At 46.4% G+C, this 20,069-nt stretch overlaps 2 protein-coding genes across 3 annotated transcripts; one reads left to right on the top strand and one right to left on the bottom strand.

The window, feature by feature from the left end:
- The first annotated feature begins 747 nt into the window (after positions 1–747).
- Positions 748–4,099, top strand: LOC4341529 (FT-interacting protein 1). Of its 2 annotated transcripts, none has more exons than NM_001421647.1 (2): positions 748–1,298; positions 1,381–4,099. In NM_001421647.1, the coding sequence occupies exon 2, from the start codon at positions 1,420–1,422 to the stop codon at positions 3,892–3,894; it is 2,475 nt and encodes an 824-aa protein (NP_001408576.1). In that variant the 5' UTR covers positions 748–1,298; positions 1,381–1,419; the 3' UTR covers positions 3,895–4,099. The 2 variants fall into 2 exon arrangements, with proteins under 2 accessions (NP_001408576.1, XP_066167264.1); XM_066311167.1 differs by having other exon boundaries at positions 1,048–1,239; positions 1,381–4,078.
- A 1,722-nt stretch (positions 4,100–5,821) lies between these two features.
- On the bottom strand, positions 5,822–17,004 carry LOC9272153 (uncharacterized). Its single transcript, XM_066311764.1, has 14 exons — positions 16,932–17,004; positions 16,533–16,663; positions 16,170–16,442; positions 15,823–15,953; positions 15,364–15,437; positions 14,576–14,644; positions 14,327–14,395; positions 14,145–14,198; positions 14,004–14,069; positions 13,787–13,906; positions 7,117–7,244; positions 6,767–7,042; positions 6,512–6,636; positions 5,822–6,427 (listed from the first exon to the last, which is right to left on the bottom strand). Exons 1-14 carry the CDS (start codon positions 17,002–17,004, stop codon positions 6,424–6,426), a joined length of 1,593 nt encoding a protein of 530 aa, XP_066167861.1. The 3' UTR covers positions 5,822–6,423.
- Positions 17,005–20,069: the final 3,065 nt, after the last annotated feature.

Raw genomic sequence — 20,069 nt, 5'->3', positions numbered from 1 at the left:
GTGACGTTGTAATTATAAGCGAAATAGCGTAGTAGAAAATTGTGGTCGAAGCATGTTTTGGGGCAGTCAAAATACGTCTTGTATTTTTGAGACATTTAACTATTTGCCACTTTTAAGATGTGTCAATTAACTATTTACCACTTGTTGCCTATGACATGTAGGTTCAGTGACAAATCATTTATCACCACTCGTAAGAGATTATTGGTATAGAAGCATTTATCACTTCACAAAATTTCATGTCTAGACTCATCCTACAAAAACAAGAAAACTAAAGATCCGTCAGAACTGAATTCATAATATATTCTTTTCTTCTTGATACGTAGGTCAAATTAATTAGGACTCCAAAGTTTACGTGATGGTATATATATACACACACCTATCAGAGTTGTCAAATAGTATTGTCACAATTTCCGGCTAGCTCTGCTAATCCAATGGGTCAAAAATGAACTTTGCAACACAACAGTAGAAAGAAGCATCGCTTTTTCTGAACGCTTTCCCTTTCCTTGCCCCTGCTACTGTTGTTTTTTTAAAAAAGGTAAAAAATTTTAAAAAGCGGCAACAGACCGCGTCGCTAAGCTGGAAATTACCTCTGAAAATCACCGGCGTTTCCACACACTGTGCAAGGTTCCTTGCCCCAAATCAAAGCGTCCATAAAGTTGAGAAGAAAGAAAAGAAAAAAAAACAAGGCTTAGCTAGCTAGCTACTTAAACAAAGCCCACACCACAACTCAAAGAATCGATTCCCCCATTGATCAATCAATCAATCGATGAGCTAGCTCTCTTTATTTACCACCCACAAACATCTTTTAATCCCCTTTGATCAACACATGATCGATCACCATCTGTCCCTTTTTTTCTCTGAATTTGAATCGATCCCTTCTCTGTTAATTTCTCCTTGCCATACATGGCTTCTGCCTCTTCTTGCTCAGCTTAAAGTTCAGAACCCTAGAAAGTTGTTATTGGCTTAGCTATAGCTGCTTGCTCTCCCACCAAGTCTACACTACTGTCACACACTGACATTGTCCGTCCTCCATGTACATGGATGCACAGCAAAAAGCCCTAGCTTAATTAGCTACGTATACCTTCCTTGTCGCCGGGTTCACCGCGGCGAGGCGACGTCGACGCCGACACCGGCGTCGCCGCTTTGCTTGCCGGCGAGGCCACCTCCCGGATGCCCCTCCATGGCCGTGCAGTGACCACGCATATGCCTGCTCATCACTTTCTCCTTGTAGAGTTCTAGGTATAAATGTCTCGCGCCATTGTTACCGTCTAGTGAAATCTCGATCTTGGAACATTTAGGTGAGATTATTGATGCCGAGTTATCTGCGAATTTTCATGGAGTTTTCCGGTGTTTTAATTCGATGGTGTGGTTTGGTTGCAGGTACAAGGTTGAAGACGACGGCCGGCAACGACGGCGACGATGACGATGACCGGAGGGCACCACCATGACGCGCACCACGAGGACTTCCAGCTGAAGGACACGAACCCGCTGCTGGGGGAGCAATGGCCGAAGGGCGCGGCGGGGCCGGCGCGGCCGGCCGTCGGCGGCGGCATCGCCGGTTGGCTGGGGTTGGAGAAGCCGTCGAGCACCTACGACCTCGTCGAGCAGATGTTCTTCCTGTACGTGCGCGTCGTCAAGGCGAAGGACCTCCCGCCCAACCCCATCACCGGGTCCCCCATGGATCCGTACGTCGAGGTCAAGCTCGGGAACTACAAGGGCACGACGAAGCACTACGACCGGCGAGCCAACCCGGAGTGGGACCAGGTGTTCGCCTTCTCCAAGTCGAGGGTGCAGTCCAACGTCCTCGAGGTGTACCTCAAGGACAAGGAGATGCTCGGCCGCGACGACTATGTCGGCCGCGTGGTGTTCGACCTCGCCGAGGTGCCCACCAGGGTGCCCCCCGACAGCCCCCTCGCGCCGCAGTGGTACCGCCTCGAGGAGCGGCGCGTTGGCGGCGGCGGCGACGGCGGCGGGTTGAAGGTGAGGGGGGAGCTGATGCTCGCCGTGTGGATTGGTACCCAGGCCGACGAGGCGTTCCCGGAGGCGTGGCACTCCGACGCCGCCACCGTCCGCGGCGAGGGCGTGGCGAGCGTGCGGTCCAAGGCGTACGTGTCGCCCAAGCTGTGGTACCTCCGCGTCAACGTGATCGAGGCGCAGGACGTGCAGCCGCAGGCGCGCGGGCGCGCGCCGGAGGTGTTCGTCAAGGCGCAGGTCGGGAACCAGATCCTCAAGACGTCGGTGGTGGCGGCGCCGACGCTGAACCCGCGGTGGAACGAGGACCTGGTGTTCGTCGTCGCCGAGCCGTTCGAGGAGCAGCTGTTGCTGACGGTGGAGGACCGGGTGACGCCGCGCAAGGACGACCTCCTCGGCCGCGCCGCGCTGCCGCTCGCGCTGTTCGAGAAGCGGCTGGACCACCGGCCGTTCGTCCAGTCGCGGTGGTTCGACCTCGAGAAGTTCGGGATCGGCGGCGCCATCGAGGGGGAGACGCGGCGGGAGCTCCGGTTCGCGAGCCGCGTGCACGTCAGGGCGTGCCTGGAGGGCGCCTACCACGTCATGGACGAGTCCACCATGTACATTAGCGACACCCGCCCCACGGCGAGGCAGCTCTGGAAGCCGCCCGTCGGCGTGCTCGAGGTCGGCATCCTCGGCGCCGCCGGCCTCCAGCCGATGAAGAATCGCGACGGCCGTGGCACCACCGACGCCTACTGCGTCGCCAAGTACGGCCAGAAGTGGGTCCGCACGCGCACCATGCTCGGCACCTTCAGCCCGACCTGGAACGAGCAGTACACCTGGGAGGTGTTCGACCCGTGCACCGTCATCACCATCGGCGTCTTCGACAACAACCACCTCGGCAACGGCAACGGCAACGGCAACAACGCCGGCGGCGGCGGAGGAGGAAGCCCGCCGGCGAGGGACGCCCGCGTCGGCAAGATCCGCATCCGCCTCTCGACGCTGGAGACCGACCGCGTGTACACGCACGCGTACCCGCTGATCGTGCTGCAGCCGTCGGGGGTGAAGAAGATGGGCGAGCTCCGCCTCGCCGTGCGGTTCACCTGTCTGTCGCTGATGAACATGGTGCACCTGTACACGCAGCCACTGCTGCCGCGGATGCACTACCTCCACCCGTTCACGGTGACGCAGCTGGACGCGCTCCGGTACCAGGCGATGGGGATCGTGGCGGCGAGGCTGGGGCGCGCGGAGCCGCCGCTGCGGCGCGAGGTGGTGGAGTACATGCTCGACGTGGAGTCCCACATGTGGAGCATGCGGCGGAGCAAGGCCAACTTCTTCCGCGCCGTCTCGCTCTTCTCGGGGGCCGCCGCGGCGGCGCGGTGGTTCGCCGACGTGTGCCACTGGAAGAACGTTGCGACGACGGCGCTGGTGCACGTCCTCCTCCTCATCCTCGTGTGGTACCCGGAGCTGATCCTCCCCACGGTGTTCCTCTACATGTTCATGATCGGGCTGTGGAACTACCGGCGGCGGCCGCGCCACCCGCCGCACATGGACACGAAGATGTCGTGGGCGGAGGCGGTGCACCCCGACGAGCTGGACGAGGAGTTCGACACGTTCCCGACGTCGAGGCAGCAGGACGTGGTGTACATGAGGTACGACCGGCTGAGGAGCGTCGCCGGGAGGATACAGACGGTGGTCGGCGACATGGCGACGCAGGGGGAGAGGCTGCAGTCGCTGCTGGGGTGGCGGGACCCGAGGGCGACGTGCCTCTTCGTCGTCTTCTGCCTCGTCGCCGCCGTCGTGCTCTACGTGACGCCGTTCAGGGTGGTGGCGCTCGTCGCCGGCCTCTACCTGCTCCGCCACCCGCGGTTCCGCAGCCGCCTGCCGGCGGTGCCCAGCAACTTCTTCCGCCGCCTGCCGTCGCGGGCGGACAGCATGCTCTGAGCAAGACGACGTACGGCTTCAAAATGTTTGAAATTTTCAGTCCAAAAAGATGAGATTTCGTTTTGTTTTTGTTTTTGTTTACATTTTGCTGATGAATTTGGACACTTGAGATATGAGAATTTCCCTCCCATGTAACTATGTTTGTCTCGAGGATTCTAATAAGTGCATGCCTGGATTCTAATAATACGCAACTCTTTATAAGAAAGTTTAGGGAATGCCATTCTGCGTGATCTGTAATCTGGGCCTGAATTGGAATTAGGCTATTTTAGCCCCCACCAAGATCCATACATAGCCTAACAAAACTGAGTGGGTGATGAAGAAAGAATAAGTTCACTTTAGGTCCTTCAATTTGTCGCTAAGTCTGAATTCCTCCCTGAACTGCAATACCAGACTGATATGATGTATCCCTCAACTTCCAAAACCAATACAAATAATGTCCTAAGACGATTTCGATGGTGGTTTCAGCTGACAACCGCTCCACAGAACCGCCGTTAACCATTGATCGTTGAGGAGGCGTATTCTCAAGGGACCCATATCTACAGCTGTGTTAATGGGGGCGTGGTTTGGTAATACGCCAATTTGGCCACTATTAGTAGAAAAAATGATTTCTTTCACTTCACAATCCCAAATAATTCGCTTAGGAGTCAGTACATAAAGATTAATTTCATTTCTTCAATTTGTTTTCCTCTTCTAAGTTTATAGCTTTCGTGCTAGCTTCATTGATGTTACCCACCAAATAAAAAACTTGTTCGGGTAGGCCGTCTAATTCTCCGGAAAGGATTAGTTGAAATCCCCTAATTGCCGTGGAACCCACATATGAATGAGACAGTGACTGTCCGGTTAAAAATAAAAAAATACGGTGGAACTCATGTCTCCTCCCCAATATGCCCATCTCCTCCGCTGAGAGAATTCGTGATCGAGCCAGTCATCGTCAAAACGAAGGCGGCGCTGCCATCAGTGATCAAGAACATGGTGGGTGCTGTGTTGACTGGAATGGAAAAGGGGAACGCTCCGATCATGTCGAAGGAGGAAACCAAGGAAGCGTATTTTATATAGGACGCGTCAGGGGCCATGTCGAAGGAGGAAATCGGGGAGTCCATGGCAGAAAACAACCAAAGCGGCCCGGCCACCGTCATCCACCGGCAAGGGGCAAAAGAAGGGGACACGCATCGGCGAGGGCGCCATCATAGAGGTTGCTGTACATCCTCGACCATCCTCTTGGTGGCCGCTGGTCATTCGCAAGACATCGTGGGGCCGTCACTGGCTTCACCGTTGTCGTGCCAACTGCGCTGGTGTGCGGTCTCATTGTAATTTTTTTTTATTTTTAACTAGACAGTCATTGCCCCACTGACTGTCGCCATATGGAAAGGAAATATGCGAACTCGCAGCGTCCGAGACGGGGACTCAGCTGCGCCACCCGCAAGTTCGCTTGGTATATCACAGGAGATTTCAAAACCTATCACTTGCCAGATGATGCATAGGGATTGGTGGATTATGAAATTTGAATTCTCAAAACCCATTCAAACTTTCACTCGGGATATACTTTCTTCCCACATCGAAACCTCGAAATTTCACGGTTCTTCAGTCGATTTTCGTCAAAAAGAAAAAAACGTGAACCCTACCCTATGACGGACCTAAGTAAGGTCTGCTTTATCCGAATTTACTTGAGGTGGCTAGCTACTACGCCTAAAAGAAACACTACAGCTAATTAATCCAATAATATTACATGGCCACAACAAATTCTCAAAAGTATTTTTAAAATAAATTTCAACTCGTAACCATGCAAACCAGCGTAGAAGAAACTCTACTCGCACATGGTAGAGGCTAACTGAAGAATAGTGCTACATTGCAACAAATAAGCATATTCAGGATCTTTTTTCTCTGGACGAATAAGCATGTTCAGGATTATGGATGTAGGCACGGAGGTTACGATATGATCCAATAATTCAAATTAAACGGTACCTTGACAACCAATAAATTAGCAGCACGTTCGACACTGGATATGATTGAAGATAGCATTTTCACTCGTACATATTTTCTTTGTTTTTAAATATTTAACGCCGTTGACTTTTTTAAATATGTTTGACCATCCATCATTCAAAACATTTAAGTAATTATTAATTTTTTTCTATCATTTGATTCATTGTTAAATATACTTATATATATACATATAGTTTTATATATTTCACAAAAAATTTTAAATAAGACAAATGGTCGAACATATGCTAAAAAGTCAACGGTGTCGAATATTTAAAAACGGAGAGAGTATCTCATTATCCTTGGGGTTTGAACCGTAGGTTGGGTTGTCTAAAAGGAATATTCTGCGTATATCCAGTTGCCGGTTGGCTTGGTCCAATCCATCTCTCCAATTAAACATGGTCCGTTCCATCCCTCCAACCAAACAAAAATCAGATCCATCTCATCCTAAAAATATATGAATGGACCTAACCCATCTCACATCATCCTCAAACCAAACATATATTAGAAAAGATGGAAAGAATCACACAAGTCATTGAGAAGCAAGTGCAATTACCTAAAAAAAATAAAATCCAGATGAATAACACTTGCTGATATGATCATATACCAAAAAAAACTACAAAAAATATGAAAAACGTACCCGTCAAAATCCTTCAATAGTCTCTGTATCATTAATCGTGGTAGATAATGTGTTTCTTTTGTTCCATAGAAGTTTATGCCAACGAAATTCCCATCAAAATCAATCAGTGGTCCTCCAATACCGGCCTGGCAAAAAAAAAAAAAGCACATGAATAGATGAAATTTTCAATGACACGCATATGAAGCGATGAATTAAATTACTCATATTCTGATACAATTAATTGTTTACACCATGAAAGAAATCAACCCAATGTACCTTAGTGATTTTACAAGTGGAGATCATAAGCTCTCTGCAGTCAAGCTTGCTTTCCTCGTCAGACAATATCCCACTTGTAGCCATTAATTTGCCTGATTCAAAGATACGTCCTATAGCTACTACCTCCCTATGAGGTTCGATTTGCATCTGTTTGTCGAGTTCTGCTGTCCGAAGACAACAGAAACCCTTGACACTGACCACAGCAATATTGTAGCTCAAATTGCAATGCTGCAATTCGCCTACGGCGATTCGTTTATTTGGAAGGTACACTTTAATCTGCTAAGAAACACAATGTGAGAATTAAAGAGTATCTCAAATGCACAAGCAAAAGGAGTGTTTGTGATGCCAACCTTCAGGTTATCAGCAATCTTGTTTTCATCAGCAGATATTCTAACCAAACTTGCTGAAGTCACAACTCTTGATGTGGATCCATTGAAGTCTATAAATACACCTGTGCAAGCAAAAAACCTTTCTTCTCCTACAAAGATCAGTGATTGCAATTATAGTCAGGTGATGGAATAGAGAAAACAGACAAATATGGAGAAGTAAAGATTGTTGAGATTATGGGCATATAAGGATTTAATTTATTCCATAAATAAATCATGACATTACAGATGAAAACTAGCATGAACGCATCATTAGATCTACACATGTAAACTACGCAGAATAACATGAACAGATCAAATATGCGCAACATATTGAACACGTACCGAGGTGACGAAAAGACCGGCTGCTTGGTCGAAACTTTTCGCAGGTGTCTACGAAGGCACGAAACACGCGAGCGAAGAGGAAGGCGAGCCGTCGCGAACGAACAGGGAGCAGTCGCGCGAAGCGCTTCCCAAAAACCTTATTGCCGCCTTCTCCCGGTGCAGGACGTCAAAGGCAGAGGTTCCGGAGACCTGCTCTCCCGATCGCTGGTGCACGCCGGCGAGCGGGATGGAGTAGTCTACGAGCGACGGCGCAGTACAGAGTAGGAGGCAAACCCTAGATTGATTTTCGCATATATTGCGTGAAGACGGCGGGTCGGTTTATATAGAGAAGGGTCGCTTGATCAGGGCGCCCGCACGATCTCTACTGCGCGTAACCGAACCGGATAAGTCGCGCGTAACTTATCCGGACTCCACGCCGTTTGCACGCACCGGATTTTTCGGAACGTTTCCAAAACAAAACGAATCCGAATTTGCAGCAAAACAAAACTGCAAAAGGAGGCTGCATCTGCGCAAGGGTGAGGAGCCAATTTTTCGGACCATTCGACGCGTACGTCGTGCACGCGCGCCGCCTGCCCTGCCCTGCCCTGCCAGGCCAGGCCAGGCCAGGCCAGGCCAGGCGAGCGAGCGCGCGCGTGTTTCCCCTCTTCTCTCCACCACACATGCTTCAAGTGGCTAGGAGGGCATCCTCCCTTTTAAGGAGGTCCCCCTCTCCTAGAATAAGCAAGGTGGTACTAAACTCCACATGCATGCCATCCCATGAGGTGGGCTTTTGTGATTTTCCAAAGAATTAATCTTCGAGTGGGCTAAGGCCCATTCATTAATTCCAACAATCCCCCACCAAATCTCAAAATCCCACTGAGATTTGCCTTTTCCAATGTACTGTTTATATACCAGCGGTTCGATAGAGACCAATTAAGGTTGAACATCCACCTAGAACTCCAAGCTACACTTACTCACAACTTGAACAATGGACTACGCCTTGAATTGCAAGTCTTGTGCAAGCAAGTTTCACTCAAAGTCTTATCTGGTACTAGACCGTCTGTAGACTACCCCTCGGGTGGAGCGTATAAGTCATACTCCTAGGTCTTTAGTAAGCTTCCTAGAAGATTCACCCAAAATCTTCATAGACTGCGACCAACAGTCAAGCTCACAAAGGTGAGTTCCTTCAAGAATGCTCTGCAGGACAACATCTTTGCTAATTAAAGCCAACAGAACTCATTAAGGCATAGCCAACCTGCCTTGCAGCTCACAAGAGTATATGCATCTTCACTTGGATAGGGTATATATATTTGTACTCTCCTCTAGTTTATTAATGGTTTGTTCTTCCCAGGATCTAATTCACGGGATCTCCGATCACATAGACTGGGTTACCACCATAGTATAACTCACATGGGTCTCAAACCCATCTCCTTCGATGCATTGTCTATCACATTTCGTGATAGTCCCTTCGTGAAGGGATCTGCCAGGTTTCTCGCTGTTTGGATGTAATCCAACGTTATAACTCCGGAGTTTCTTAATTTCCTGACAGACTTCAATCGTCTTTTCACATGTCTAGACGATTTCATATTATCCTTAGAACTATTCACTTTGACAATTACCGTTTGATTGTCACAGTTCATAAGGATAGCCGGCACCGGTTTTTCAACAACAGGCAGATCCATTAATAGATCACGCAGCCATTCTGCCTCAACAGTAGCAGTATCCAGTGCCGTTAGTTCTGCTTCCATGGTTGACCTCGTCAAAATTGTCTGTTTGCAAGACCTCCATGAAACAGCACCACCACCCAGTGTGAAAACATATCCACTAGTGGCTTTGATCTCATCCACATCAGAGATCCAGTTAGAATCACTATAACCCTCCAGTACCGCAGGATACCCAGTATAGTGAAGTCCCAATTCCATAGTACCTTTCAGATAGCGCATTACTCGCTCAAGCGCACGCCAGTGATCATCTCCCGGATTAGAAGTAAATCGGCTCAACTTGCTCACAGCAAAGGAGATATCAGGCCTAGTTGCACTAGCCAGGTACATCAACGAGCCAATGATTTGGGAGTATTCCAGTTGATTCCTAGCAATTCTCTTGTTCTTGCGAAGCAACAAGCTAGGATCATAAGGTGTTGGAGAAGGCTTACTATCAATGTAGCCAAAGCGATTCAAGATCTTCTCCACATAATGGGACTGCAAGAGAGTAATCCCATTCTCACCTCTAATTAGCTTAATGTTTAAGATAACATCAGCTACTCCCAAATCTTTCATATCAAAATTTTGAGACAAGAATGATTTAACCACATTTATCACCTCAAGGTTTGTCCCAAATATCAGTATGTCGTCAACATACAAGCACAAAATAACTCCCTCACCCCCACCATGGCGATAGTACACACATTTATCTGCCTCATTGACTGCAAAGCCTGCAGATGTCAATGTTTTGTCAAATTTCTCATGCCATTGCTTAGGAGCTTGTTTCAGACCATACAAAGACTTCAACAATTTGCACACTTTGCCTTCTTGACCTTCAACTACAAACCCATCAGGTTGATCCATATAGATCTCCTCATCCAGCTCTCCATTAAGAAAAGCTGTCTTAACGTCCATTTGATGAACGAGAAGACCATGTGAGGCTGCTAGGGAAAGTAGCACACGAATTGTGGTCAATCTAGCAACAGGTGAGTAAGTGTCAAAGAAATCTTCGCCTTCTTTCTGAGTATAGCCCTTAGCAACAAGCCGAGCCTTGTACTTTTCAATAGTACCGTCAGGCCTAAGCTTCTTCTTGAACACCCACTTGCACCCCACAGGTTTACACCCATAGGGTCGCTCTGTCACCTCCCAAGTCCCGTTAGCGATAATGGAATCCATTTCACTACGGACAGCCTACTTCCAGTAGTCTGCATTAGGAGATGCATATGCTTCTGAAATTGACTTAGGAGTGTCATCCACGAGGTACACAGTGAAATCATCACCAAAAGACTTAGCCGTCCTTTGTCTCTTACTCCTTCGAGGAGCTTCACTGACATCCTCCTCAGAGACAAGTTCATGTGTATGTTCAGTTTGTTCTGGTGGTGTGATTGAACTGGGAATTATTTCAGAGGGTTGGTTCGAACCACTATGTGTATCCTTCATTGGAAAAAAGCTCTCAAAGAAGGTAGCATCACGAGACTCCATAATTGTACCAACATGCATGTCCGGTACCTCGGATTTAACTATTAAAAATCTATAGGCAATGCTATGATGAGCATATCCCAGAAAAACACAGTCCACAGTCTTAGGTCCAAGTTTGCGCTTCTTCGTTATTGGTACATTGACTTTCGCCAAGCACCCCCATGTGCGCAAATAAGAAAGTGATGGTTTTCTACCAATCCATATCTCATATGGTGTTTTGTCCTTATTTCTGTTAGGAACTCTGTTTAACACATGATTTGAGGTCAACAATGCCTCCCCCCACCATGCCTTAGGCAGTCCCGCGGTGTCCAACATGGCATTCACCAAGTCAGTCAGTGTGCGGTTCTTCCTTTCAGCAATCCCATTAGACTCGGGAGAATAGGGAGGCGTCCTCTCATGTATGATGCCATGTTCCTCACAGAATAAGTCAAACTCGTTCGAGAAAAACTCTCCACCACGATCAGACCTAAGCCTTTTTATCTTTCTGTCAAGTTGATTTTCAACTTCTGCCTTATAAATTTTAAAATAGTCTAGAGCCTCGTCTTTCGTTTTCAACAAGTACACATAGCAAAATCTAGTAGCATCATCAATCAATGTCATGAAATATCGTTTTCCACCCTTCGTCAACACCCCATTCATTTCACAAAGATCTGAATGTAGGAGTTCTAGTGGTGCCAAGTTTCTCTCCTCGGCAGCCTTGTGAGGCTTGCGAGGTTGCTTCGATTGCACACAACTATGGCACTTAGAACCTTTGACAATGGAAAACTTAGGAATTAAACACATGCTGGAAAGCCGAGACATCAAGCCAAAATTAATATGACATAAACGTGAATGCCAAACATTAGCCTCATCATCCACACTGCCACAAATATGGTTCACAGACTTATTGCAGAAATCAGAAAGGGAAAAGCGGAACAGGCCTCCGCACTCATAACCTTTACCAATAAAATATCCATGTTTAGACACGACTACTTTATTAGACTCAAAAACCAACTTAAATCCGTCTCTAGTCAGACGGGAGCCACTAACAAGATTCCTGTCGATAGAAGGGACATGCTGCACGTTCTTCAGCTGCACGATCTTTCCCGAAGTAAACTTCAGATCTACCGTGCCAACACCATGAACAGAAGCATGTGACCCATTCCCCATTAGGACGGTGGAACCCCGTGCGACCTGATAAGAAGAAAACAATGAGATGTCAGCACAAACATGTACATTGGCCCCAGTATCAACCCACCAATTAGTAGATTGATTAACTGAAAAAACAGTAGGTAAATTACCATACCCGCTTCCATCTCCAGTGTTGCCAATGGTCACATTAGCAGACTTAGAAGTCTGCCCTGCAGGTGCCTTCATCCCCTTGCGTTGTGGACACTTCCTAGCCAGATGACCAACTTGGCCACACACAAAGCAAGTCCTCTCATCCTGATTAGGATTGTTGTTGTTCTTCTTCTGCTTCTTGAAGTTGGTGGTCTGCTGAGCTTTGTATTTCCCCTTGCTCTTGTTCTGGGCCTTGTGCACAACATTGGCACTGGACTGCCCACCATCGCCCTTAGACGCGGCATCTTTTTCCCGAGCTTTCTCCTCAACATCAAGAGACGCAATCAACCCCTCAACGGAGTATTCCTGTCTCTTGTGTTTGAGTGCAGTACCGAAACTCCTCCAAGATGGAGGAAGTTTTGCAATAATGCACCCGGCCACAAATTTGTCGGGTAAGACACACTTAAGGAGTTCGAGTTCCTTAGCCATGGTTTGTATCTCATGAGCCTGTTCGACTACAGAACGGTTGTCAGCCATTTTGTAGTCATGAAACTGCTCCATGATATACAGATCATTGCTAGCATCAGTAGCACCGAATTTAGTATTCAGTGCATCCCACAACTCCTTAGCGTCGGTCATATGCATATACACCTCGACCAGACGATCGCCAAGAACGCTAAGAATGCATCCCACAAAGAGAGTAGTGGCTTCCTCGAATTGCTTCTGCTGTTCAGCAGTAAGAACTCCTTCAGGTTTGCCAGTACTCACCCAGAAGCATTTCATAGCTGTCAGCCACAGAGTGACCCTGATCTGCCATCTCTTAAAATGCACACCGGTGAATTTATCCGGCCTCAGTGCATCGGCAAAACCAGCCATAGTAAAATCACAGTGCCTATAATAAGGTTTTTGGATTGTTGAGATTATGGGCATATAAGGATTTAATTTATTCCATAAATAAATCATGACATTACAGATGAAAACTAGCATGAACGCATCATTAGATCTACACATGTAAACTACGCAGAATAACATGAACAGATCAAATATGCGCAACATATTGAACACGTACCGAGGTGACGAAAAGACCGGCTGCTTGGTCGAAACTTTTCGCAGGTGTCTACGAAGGCACGAAACACGCGAGCGAAGAGGAAGGCGAGCCGTCGCGAACGAACAGGGAGCAGTCGCGCGAAGCGCTTCCCAAAAACCTTATTGCCGCCTTCTCCCGGTGCAGGACGTCAAAGGCAGAGGTTCCGGAGACCTGCTCTCCCGATCGCTGGTGCACGCCGGCGAGCGGGATGGAGTAGTCTACGAGCGACGGCGCAGTACAGAGTAGGAGGCAAACCCTAGATTGATTTTCGCATATATTGCGTGAAGACGGCGGGTCGGTTTATATAGAGAAGGGTCGCTTGATCAGGGCGCCCGCACGATCTCTACTGCGCGTAACCGAACCGGATAAGTCGCGCGTAACTTATCCGGACTCCACGCCGTTTGCACGCACCGGATTTTTCGGAACGTTTCCAAAACAAAACGAATCCGAATTTGCAGCAAAACAAAACTGCAAAAGGAGGCTGCATCTGCGCAAGGGTGAGGAGCCAATTTTTCGGACCATTCGACGCGTACGTCGTGCACGCGCGCCGCCTGCCTTGCCAGGCCAGGCGAGCGAGCGCGCGCGTTTCCCCTCTTCTCTCCACCACACATGCTTCAAGTGGCTAGGAGGGCATCCTCCCTTTTAAGGAGGTCCCCCTCTCCTAGAATAAGCAAGGTGGTACTAAACTCCACATGCATGCCATCCCATGAGGTGGGCTTTTGTGATTTTCCAAAGAATTAATCTTCGAGTGGGCTAAGGCCCATTCATTAATTCCAACAAAGATCATATAACATTGTAATCTCACCTTTGAACGAAGCAAGTGAGACAACACTTTGGGATGTATTTAAAGCAACCTTTTTACTCAGTTTGCACCATGTATCTTCAGCAAATTCCTCTTCAAAAGTATTTTTCAAGCGCATACCCCCTGGTTAAAAAAACATAAAACTACAGTTGAGTTTGCTAGAAAATACCGTCAAAATGTGCAACAAAAGTAACCAGCAAAAGTGAAAGCAATGACTCACCCCAAAACCTGATTGGCATGGGATAATTACGAGACTTTAGATCCTTTTTCAAAAGCTGCGTGAATTCTGGTGCAACAAGGTGAAGAGTAAATAATGATCATGTGATACTAATAGCTAGCAAAACTGAAAGCAATGACTGACCATCATCTGGCAAGGGCTTAATAAGTTCAGGAAACAATTCCTCCTCCCAGAAATCTGGTGCAACAAGGTGAAGCGATTAATTTACATGTTCTGGTAGTGATCAATAAGCAGCATTATAACATGCTGAGAGCTTGCATGATAATTTGGTAACAATCAGTTAGAAATAACCTAGCTCGATTCACCTTCTGAATCACTTGTAGAATATTCAGGAAGCTTCTGAGTCTCACTTTCATTCTCTTCATCTGAAGTACCTAAAATAAAATTTAAAAAATAAGCAAGAAAAACGAACAAAACTCAAAACAAGCAATGAGAGATTAATGACCCTGCATTAGAAATGACTAATAAGTAATAACATTATAATACGAGGACAGTTTGCATGATCATTTAATAACAGTTAGAACTTGATACTTGATTGGCTCATCTTGGTTCACCTTCTGAAAAGCTTGTGATGGATACGGTTTGCTCCTGGTTCCTTTTTTTTGCCACTCCTCTTGAGGTACCTAAAGCGGGAAAACAAATGAAATGAATGAACATAATTAAAACAACGCAATGCTCTATCCAGGGCATCAACAGTAGATTACAAACCTTACATGTTATTATAGTGATTATACTATCTACCCTGTTCCACAAATATGGAGTGCATTTATTTTATATTATTATTGAAAAACTAGCATATTGCCCGTTTGCTGCAATGGATTTTCTTTTTTAAAGAATAACTTATTGTACCGTATATATTTTAAAGCCCATAAAAATGTTGTTTCTATTGTCCAACATATTATCATCATGCTACTTTTTCTGTTACTTTATAGATGAAAAATTCCATAATATTCGATTGTCATATTTTTCTTCTGGCGGGGTCTGTGGCCTGTGGGGTATAGGAGACAGGAAATTCTTTGTCTCACTCTTTGTGGTCCCGAATGGTAGTTGGATGGTGGTGGTGGTAAATTCACTACCACCACTACCATCTTTCATATTAGTACATAGATATATAGATACATGGCATATTTCATACTGCAAAACAAGATAAGCATCTTATCTACTATACCCCTAACAAATATATCCAATTTATGAGCAGAGGGAACACCACAAAGTTAAGCTTTACCCACAGGAGAGGAAACTACAACCAAGGATTAATAATATACATTAATGAAGATAGATTTCTGACAATAAACAATTTAGCAGTTTCAAAGAGTGATTGTGCTTCAACTGATGAACTCACCAACAAAATTGTTGTGTATCATCTTAGATCTGCATCTTTCAATTATGCTTGTGCATTCATCGTCGATTTCAACCCTGCAGCAGAATGTAGTATACTCTTATAGTGCAAATACACAGAGCTGCTGATCCCCAAAAAGAATGGATTGCATATAGCTAATCAAAAATACTATCAAGATTAACACTTCCATCCATAAGAAGCATATTATGGAAATCAGCTATAGGGCGTGCAAAACATAGTAATATATTGCTTTATCTAGCAGAGTTATAATAACATAGTACTATGTGCAAAACCAAATCGCTATTATGTGATAGGCTGTCAAATAAAAATGAAAAAGGTCCACTTTAATCCCTCGAACTACTATTTTGCGGGAGCACTTAACCCCCTAAACTATTTCTAGCTCAATCTGGCTTGGCAAGTGTTTGACTGTTTGGAGGATCTGAATGAAAGTACGAGGCATACCAGAGTGTGCAAGATCGCACCAAGCTTCGGTAAATTTTGTTCCTTGGTAGGAATGGAGTCCTCTCCTCCGAAAAAAAGTTCATGCCAACAAAGTTCCCATCCAAATCAATGAGTGGTCCTCCAGCCATATCCTGGAAGAAAATATACTGTCACACTGAGCTAAGATAAGCACAAAAATAAAACCATATTGAATGAAAAAACTACATGAAGAGAATGAAATGTTTAAGGCCCCAAACGATATAGTACAGTGTATGTAGTGAACTAGTGATAAATTCTGCTACTCATATCATGAGACAATTATTAATTTCCACAATACCGAGAAGAAAGAAGAGATATCAGCAGTGCACCTTAGTGATTTTACATGTGGAGATCATAAGGTGTTCAGGATAATCTGTTGGCCCATCAGTCACTATCCCAGATAACGCCATCAATTTGCCTGAGTTGAAGGAACGCCCTACAGCTACTACCTTACTTTGGGACCCAAATCGCACTTCGTGATCAAAAGACGCAGCTCGCAAACCAGGTAAATATTTGATCACCACAACAGCAATATTGTAGTTTAAGTCAAAGTGTCCCATCCACCCGATGACACGTTGCTTATTTGGAAGCAGAACTCGAATCTGCAGTGATAATGCAAGCAACACTGCAGAATTATTATCATATCTTAAACAGGTAAGTAACAGAGTGCAGAGAAAATTAGGGGTACCAACATCCAAAAACGGATTGATCTTGCTGTCATCATCAAAACATCTAATCACATTTGCTGAAGTTAGAATACTTGTAGTTACTTCATCTTTGTTTCTGACAACTATGCCTGTGCCTGAAAAATGCGTCTGATCTCCTGCACAAGATAATATCTTCAATGTTTAGAACTGATGATCAGATACATATATGGAAAACTAATTTGTATAGGCACTCACCATTGAATGAAGCCACTGAGACAACAGTTTCAGATAAGTTTGAAATGACTTCTTGACTGAGTCCACTCTAGGCACCTTCACTATAATCAATTAAGCTACCAGATTCCTCTTCAAAAGCAACACATTTAGAGCTGTGTAAATACATGTAAGAAATGGCGGAAGTGAATCAACATTCAAGAACGGACTCACCTTTCTTTCTACTATTTGTGCAAGTTTTCTTCTCTTCATTTGAGCTCGAGCAATTGCCCCTTCGTTTAGACATCTTTCCAACCTTGGATCAGAAAGGACAAGACCCAAATACTGAGTAAACATTACCATGAAAGTTCGATCTTTAATTTGTTTTTGTTTTTTTTTCTTTTGGCAGAAGCAACTAGCTAGTCAAATCACAAACTGATTTTCTGGCACATTACGTATATAGCTAGGTACACGTAAAACTGAGTAGGGCCAGACCAGCTAGTAATACCCAGTAAGCTTTGAACATAATTAAGGTGTCATATAAATGATCTTCGCAAGCAAAAGAGGAAAAAAATCCTTACTGCAAATGAATCTATAGACTAATATAATGCCATTTTAACTGGAGCTGCATGATACCTGATTCACAATAGAAGAAGCTACCAAAGGTTAACTGAGCAACGATGAAAGCAAAGTTCAGATCAATTATTTATCTAAGATAAATAACGTCGGCTTGTCATGGTAATTTACAAATTTGCAGTAGATAATTTTTTTAAAAAAAGAAAAGCAAGTAAACACCAGTAATATCCAACCAGCTCTATAACCATGAAGAACCAATAGACAGGGAATAGTGGAGAACCATGTGTGAGAGATGAATCAATTCACAGAAGAAGCCCCAATTGCTCGGGGTTCAACTATATATCTTTCCCGCCCAATGACAAAAACTAATAGGTCAAGTAGCTAGTACATGACGAGCCTAGAACAAAAATTATGAAAGATAAGATACATACTAATTATCTAATTATTGACTAATATAGTATAAGTTAACATGGTATAATTTAGCTAGTATTGAATAATTTACTCGGGGGCCTTGGGACCCGGTAACGTAGTAAGCATAACGTAGACACGCCACCGGCAAATGCTACTGCTAGCTTGCCTTACACAGATCACAGACAGGGCAAGCAAGAACACAATTTGTAATTTTTGCTCAACTAAGAACACAATTTGGAAAAAGAAGCGCGCATTATAGGTCACCTTATTGCTGCCTAGTCACCCAAGTTAGTAGCCGACGCAGGCGCCGGAGTACAAGGCAAAGCGACGGTCGCCGGAGACGCGAGCAACACGAGGGGGCTGGGAGGCGGTGACGCCGGCCGCGCCGGATGCGCGCGTCTGGTGGCCGTCGCCGCCGGCGACGGTGAGGGAGGAAACCCTAAAGTAGACTAGGGAAGAGGAGAAGGGGGAGGCGGTGCGCTTGCAATTTTCGCGCGGATGGGAAACCAACAGACTTGGGCTATATAGTAGTAGTTGCCGCGCCGGGGAAATTGATTAGGCCCTTGTTTGGTTGGGCCGGGTTGAGGCTGGATTGCGGCCGGATCCGCGGGGACCAGACCAGCCCAACCCAGCCCAGCCAGGACGTATTTTTAAAAATTAAATCCATGCCACTGCAAATGTGCTGATTCAGAAAAATACAACTACTATTTGTGATATCTATTGCGTACCATTGACCATGCCATCGCCATCACATTTTCTGTTATAATATAAATTAAAATACCCCTACATATGAGACTTACATGTTAGCTCCATCTTCCTCCTCCACCCTCGCCTCTTCTCTTTTCAACATCTCGCTCTACATCTCCCCCGGTGGATAGAGGATGCGGTGGCAGGCGGCCCATGGGTGCGCAATGCAAGTGGCTAAAGGGCAAGGTAGCGGTGACCTCATCGACGATGGAATTAGAGGTTGTGGAAGCTGCATCGTCAGGACGGGAGCCCTCACGCGAGCTCACCAATGGCATCACACATGGAAGCTGACAGATGAGGGAGACAACATGTTGCCTACATGCATGGTGTGGTGGTCTGTCCGGTGTACCAGAGCCATCGGCGGGGTGGTTAAGGCAGCAACGGCGCACAGTCGACATAGAGGGGTGGCGTGGCGGCGAGGTTCGGTGGATGGGGGAGGAAGAGGCAATGGTGAGAAAATAGATCTCCCCTCTCTATTTCCTCACTCAGGCTGCAACGCATGAACATCTCATCCTCTCCGTCGGGAGGTCACCGACAGCTTCTCACTTAGGCGGATTGCGCGCGTTGGTGTTGTTGTTGCTGCTACTCCTGGTGGTAGTTGGCGGCGGTGCCAGAGACGGTTGTTGCTGCTACTGGTGGTGATTGGTGTCGATGTCGGAGACGGAGAAGCCAAGTAGGTTGACGGATCTAACGAGGCAATGAAAGAAAACGTGACGGCAATGGCATGTTTCAATCTTACAAAATTCCAGTGGCACGCAACAGATATCACGAATAATGGTGGTATTTTTCTGAATCAGCATACTTAAAGTGGCATGGATCTAATTAACCATTTTTCCCCTTCTCAACCTATTGACCTGTTTATTCACAGTAAAGGGAAGAGAAGAAGAGGGCCACGCATGTCACGCACGCTCCCACGGCCCATGGCCACCAACCACTCCATCGTATCTCCTCTCTCTATATATATCTTATCCATTTCTTTCTCTCCGTCTTCACCCGTGCACGTGTGCAAGCGAATGAGGAAGCGATGACGCTGTCGCCTCCCTCTAGCGATGGTGGAGGCCCTCTGACAAACCCCCTTCTCTTTACAGCAAGCTTCCTCCGATGGAGAAGAGGGACGGAATTGAGCAACCTTCTTCCAGCGACGAAAGCCTCTATTTGGCAAGCCTCCTCTTTCTTCCTCCAGCAACCAAGTTAGCTCTATCTCCACCATCATCTCCAGCCTCACCAGCGCCAAAAGGTGTCAATGTTCCAGAGCGGCCTCCTTCCCCTCCTATTCGCCTTACTTTGCCCTCATCGATATCATCAGCCCACAACCCGCTGCTGACCTCGCGGCTCTAATGGCGTCACCGCCACCTCACCAACCGCCCTTGTCCGCCACACATCGTCAAATTGTTGCCTCCTAGGCCATCCCTCTAAGCTTGATCCCCCACTTCCCCTTTCCATAGCCACCCTCCTCCACCCCAGTCCCGAAAACCTAACCCTAACCCGACACTTGTTATAACGTAGTTGGGAGCACGTGCGTGAATTCATCTGCTAGTGTGTATGCGCAAATTAGTAGTCCTGGAGAAGAAGTCTCAACTCGCTCCACGTCATGTTTCTTGACCCAACTTGTTTGGTACGCTCGCTGTTGTGCGATTG

This window comes from Oryza sativa, chromosome 6, assembly GCF_034140825.1.
Source record: "Oryza sativa Japonica Group chromosome 6, ASM3414082v1".
In the NCBI taxonomy this organism is placed as follows: domain Eukaryota; kingdom Viridiplantae; phylum Streptophyta; class Magnoliopsida; order Poales; family Poaceae; genus Oryza; species Oryza sativa.
This window is presented reverse-complemented; position numbering and strand designations above follow the sequence as displayed.